The following is a 4759-nucleotide window of genomic DNA, read 5'->3' on the forward strand; positions in this document are numbered from 1 at the left end:
GGATCAAAAAGCCCTTAACCAACCTTGCCATGATCATCTATCCTAACCCTGTACTGTAACTAGGAAGGAGCTCTTTTGGATCTGACCATAGGGGTATTCCTACTGGGAAAGCTGCAGGCTCTTCAGGTTAGTCCATGAAAACCAGCCACCTTCTTCATTAATTTAATAATTAAAACAGAAAATGGATTTTATTGAAACATAAAATCACCTTTGTTACAACATAAAACTAACTTTACTCTGCAACATTTTGTTGAAACACAAATTCCCTCTTATAACTATTAATTGAATCTCCCTTACAGCTGTCTTTGCAAGTATAAATCAGTAAAACTCCCCAATCTAAATGCTTTTCATTGAGTTCATAGAGCATTTGAGGCATAATTTGAAACTCAAAAATCCTTGTGCAGCCGCAATATTCACAATTTGGTATATGTGATGGAATAGGGTTTTCTGCTATGAGCAAAGGTTGTCCCCCTCGCTCATACCTTATCACTTGGTATGGATCATTGGCAGTTTTTTCTTTGAATTTAGAAAAAGTTTTATCCCTAGTTTTTGAGGCAAAGGGTTCTAAGTCTGACTCACTTACGTCAGCTAAAGAGCCAATATTGATGTCCTTGACAATGGCTTCATCTTTATGATCTTCCTCTTTGCTTTCAAAGTCATTTAATAATTCCCACTCAGGAAACAAAAACTCTCCTGATGACTCAGAATTTACTCCCAACTTGCACTGCTGTTTATGACCACTTTTCCAGTCAATCACTTGATGTTCTTTACAACAATAAATCACTTTTTTGCACTGACCGCACCTCTGATGGGCAGAAATACCACATAAATTGCACACATCCACTAATGAAACTGCATCCTCAACTGGAGAAAAGGGATAAAAATCGTTGGTTCTAGCCAAAGCACTGCGGAAGACTTTAATGTCAGGGCTGCTGCACGCGGAATTGCGGCACACAAACACAAACAGAGTGCGATGAAAGTTTTCATCTCGCTGCAGTTGCTCACAAGGGGTATGCTCAAAAGGGGCATAGACTTGGCACAGGAAAATGGTCACTTTTTTACATTGAGCACAAGATAAGTCTGAGTAGGATGGAAGGGGGTCGAGGCTTAGCCACGCAGGCTTACCCCCTACTTTACTGGGGAAGAAGCTGCTTTGCAGCTTCGATGAGGGGCATTTTTCCAGGAGGCCTATTGAGACAGGCATTTTACCTGGTTGGGATGATATTGAAGGCAAATTTGATGAGAAAATAAAGATGATTGGAACAAGGTTTTAAAGTTTTTAACAAATAAATAATTAAAAACCACGTGTTTTACCACAATTAATAAACAAATACTAGAAGTCGGCTGCTTCTGCCAATTAGCTGATTGTCTTTAGACTGAAACAGCAAATCATGGCTATTTCACTCTTTCTCAGTAAATAAAACAGAATAGCAACATACTCAAATGTCAATAATCAAATTTTAAATGACACACGAATCAGTGTTTTTGACAACCATAAACATTAATCTAAAATAATAATTAAAAATATCCGTTCTAAAAACCATTTACATTTCCGTTAATATAAACAAACATTAACTCATTCGCAGTTACATTATTATCAATTTAGTCAAACACAGCGGATTTCAATTTTTAGTGCAATGCCTCACACAATAATTCACACCCCACTGGAGCCCTACTAAAATGACGATTAATCCTAGAGCATCAGCGGGATATATTCTGTTAAACACCGCCTCTGCCTCGCAAAAAAAGTACAAAAACTTTTTTCTAATCCTCTTGGCTGTGTCTGTTCTCATAGTGCTCAGCCTCCCATTTGTAAACTTCTCTAGCAATGAGTCAAAGAAGTTCCTCAAAATTGACCTTAACAATGTGGAGCATTTGCCTGAAGTTGTACTTAAATTAGAGAGCAGTACTGCTCCCCAAAAGAACTTGAGATGCACGCATTGGGATTGCTTCAACATTTACCACTGTGGCCATACTGGGCATGATAGGATTACTGTTTATGTCTATCCATTTGTCAAATATATTGATGGAAATGGGGCCGAGGTAGTTGAAGGGCTTTCTAGAGAGTATTATAGCCTAATAAAAGGGATTGTTAATTCAAAATATTATACTGCAAATCCTCATGAAGCATGCCTTTTTGTATCATCATTGGATACTCTAAGTGATGAGAGAATCAACTTAAATCTGACTTCTCAAGCTTTAAATCAACTACCATAGTAAGTTTATTTACTGATAATAGGTTTTTGAGGACTTAGTTTTGTTATTTGTTTTAGCTGGAGCAATGGGGAAAACCACCTGGTGTTTAATATGATATCCCAAGATTATTTATCAGTGCTTAATTTGAATTTGGGCAATGCTATGATTGCTGGAGCAGGGTTTGACACCCACACATTCAGGGAAAAGTTCGATATATCTATTCCAGTGTTCAGCCCTCTTGCTGATCAAGCATTAGTTACAAATATTGATAATATTAGGTGAGTTTTTGCTTTCAAAAACTCTCAAATTTTCTAATAAAAAAATTGCAGAACATGGAAAATTGTATCTTCTCAAATCAACATTGACCCTTATTTTTTGGAGGAACTCCACAGTTTAAACAAACCTCATGAACAGGAAATTTTAATATTAAATAATTGTAACCAAAAGCCATATACTAGTCGTTGTCAAGTAAATTCAGGAGAACACTTTGTGTATCCCGATGTACTGAAACGCTCAACTTTTTGCCTGGTTTTTCGAGGACAGAGAATGGGCCAATTGGTGCTGCTAGAAGCCATGGCAGCTAATTGCATACCTGTGATAGTAATGGATGGACATGTGATGCCATTTCATGATGTGATTGGTATATAGATTTGTTTGGTAGTTTGAGTTGTTTTGGAGTAAGTTTTGGGCTTTTCTAGACTGGAAACGTGTTGCCATATTCATAATGGAAAGCCATTTACATACACTTAGTGACGTAATCAATTTACTTTCTGAAAAACGCATAAATGAAATGAGAAAATCTATTATGTTTGTATATAACAAGTACTTCTCTTCAATGGAAAGAATTGCCATAAGTAGTTTAGATATAATTCAGGACAGAGTGTATCCTTATCAGGGTCGCACTTATGATGAGTTGAATTTACGTCCTTCTGAGGTAGTGTAGATTTGAAATTTGCCTAAAACTTAGCACATTTTAATCCTGATTTCAGATGAATTCCAATCCTCTTTATTTCCCCATAACTGCACCCCGATCCATGGGATTTACTGCAGTTATTTTAACTTATGACAGAGTTCAAAGTCTATTTACCCTCATTGATCGTCTAGCCAAAGTTCCTAGTTTAATGAAAATTGTGGTGGTTTGGAATAATCAGAAGAAGGAGCCACCTTCAAGTAAGTAATATTATTTACAGATGATCCCAAATTTTGCTGCAAATCAGAAATCTTTCCAGTATCTCAATTCCCTAAAATCACCAAATCAATCAACGTGATCAAAACCAAAGCCAATAAACTGTCGAATCGGTTTTACCCCTATAGAGAAATAGAGACTGAAGCTGTTTTGCATATTGATGATGATATAGTGATGCTTACTTCTGATGAAGTGGAGTTTGCCTTTGAAGTTTGGAGGGAGTTTCCAGATAGGATTGTGGGTGAGTATTTTTAGGCTTTAAAGACAAGATTTTTTATAAAATGATAGAATTTGCAAGTTAATTCTTTAAAAATCGTAGCAATCAATTCAGGAATGAAAAGTAAAATACGCCACTGAAGTATTCATGTAAAATCTTAATTTTGCAAGTTGGTTTTACAAAAGACAGGGGCGTACTACGATTTAACAGGACTTGAAAAATACTTCTAAATTCCTGTGTAGCTAATAAAAGATTAGATAACATTGCCATTAGGGCTCAAAAACTGGAAGAATCATGTCTTGTCATGTGCCTCTCAAGTCTTCCTACCGAACCGACTTTATATTCTCAATCTACAAAACCAATTGTTTCAATAAACAGAAAATTCGGAAGATTCACTACCATTTCATCACCTCCTCCGTTAAAGTGCAATTTAAGCAGTTGAAAATCATTTAAGGATTTCCCTCGAGAACCCACTACTGGGACAACGTGACCAGCAGTTGGAAATACGAGTCGGAGTGGCAGAATGAGATTTCCATGGTGCTCACGGGGGCAGCTTTCCTGCACAAATACTGGAGCTATTTGTATACCAATACCTTGCCATCCAACGTAAAAGACTGGGTAGACGATAATATGAATTGTGAAGATATAGCGATGAATTTTCTGGTCGCTAACGTCACCGATAAGCCACCAATAAAGGTAATTTGAGTAATGAAAAAGAGATTCAGAAAGGGTTTTTTATGCTTTTTTTTTCTAGGTGACTCCAAGGAAAAAGTTCAAATGTCCTGAATGCACAAATAATGAGATGTTGTCTGCTGATATGGGACATATGGTGGCCCGTTCTCAGTGTGTAGATCGTTTTGCGGACATTTTTGGGCGTATGCCTCTCAAATCTGTGGAATTTAGGGCCGATCCTGTATTGTTCAAAGACGCATTCCCGGAGAAATTGAAGAGATTTAACAACATCGGCAGTTTGTAGTTTTTAGGTATAAAATGGGTTTAATTATTATGTAGGGATAGCTACAACATGTGTTCGTTTTAAATAAAAATCGATGGCAAATAGGCACTTATCCTTTGGATGCGCCACTGTGCGCACACCTGAATACTTTATAATGATTAAATTATACGTGCACGAAGAAAACAATCGTATGCGTAAGTCGTCA

The 4759-nt window shown here is 36.9% G+C and overlaps 2 protein-coding genes across 2 annotated transcripts; one reads left to right on the forward strand and one right to left on the reverse strand.

Moving 5' to 3' along the window:
• Positions 1-209: 209 nt before the first annotated feature.
• Zfrp8 (Zinc finger protein RP-8) lies at positions 210-1326 on the reverse strand. The gene has a single exon (XM_066392453.1). It carries the CDS (start codon positions 1202-1204, stop codon positions 233-235), a length of 972 nt encoding a protein of 323 aa, XP_066248550.1. The 5' UTR covers positions 1205-1326; the 3' UTR covers positions 210-232.
• A 164-nt stretch (positions 1327-1490) lies between these two features.
• Positions 1491-4759, forward strand: sotv (exostosin glycosyltransferase sotv). The gene is made up of 8 exons (XM_066392415.1): positions 1491-2216; positions 2274-2474; positions 2526-2836; positions 2895-3130; positions 3186-3366; positions 3426-3623; positions 4054-4295; positions 4354-4759. The coding sequence occupies exons 1-8, from the start codon at positions 1681-1683 to the stop codon at positions 4573-4575; spliced, it is 2127 nt and encodes a 708-aa protein (XP_066248512.1). The 5' UTR covers positions 1491-1680; the 3' UTR covers positions 4576-4759.

Source organism: Euwallacea similis, chromosome 8 (assembly GCF_039881205.1).
Source record: "Euwallacea similis isolate ESF13 chromosome 8, ESF131.1, whole genome shotgun sequence".
NCBI classification, from domain to species: Eukaryota; Metazoa; Arthropoda; class Insecta; order Coleoptera; family Curculionidae; genus Euwallacea; species Euwallacea similis.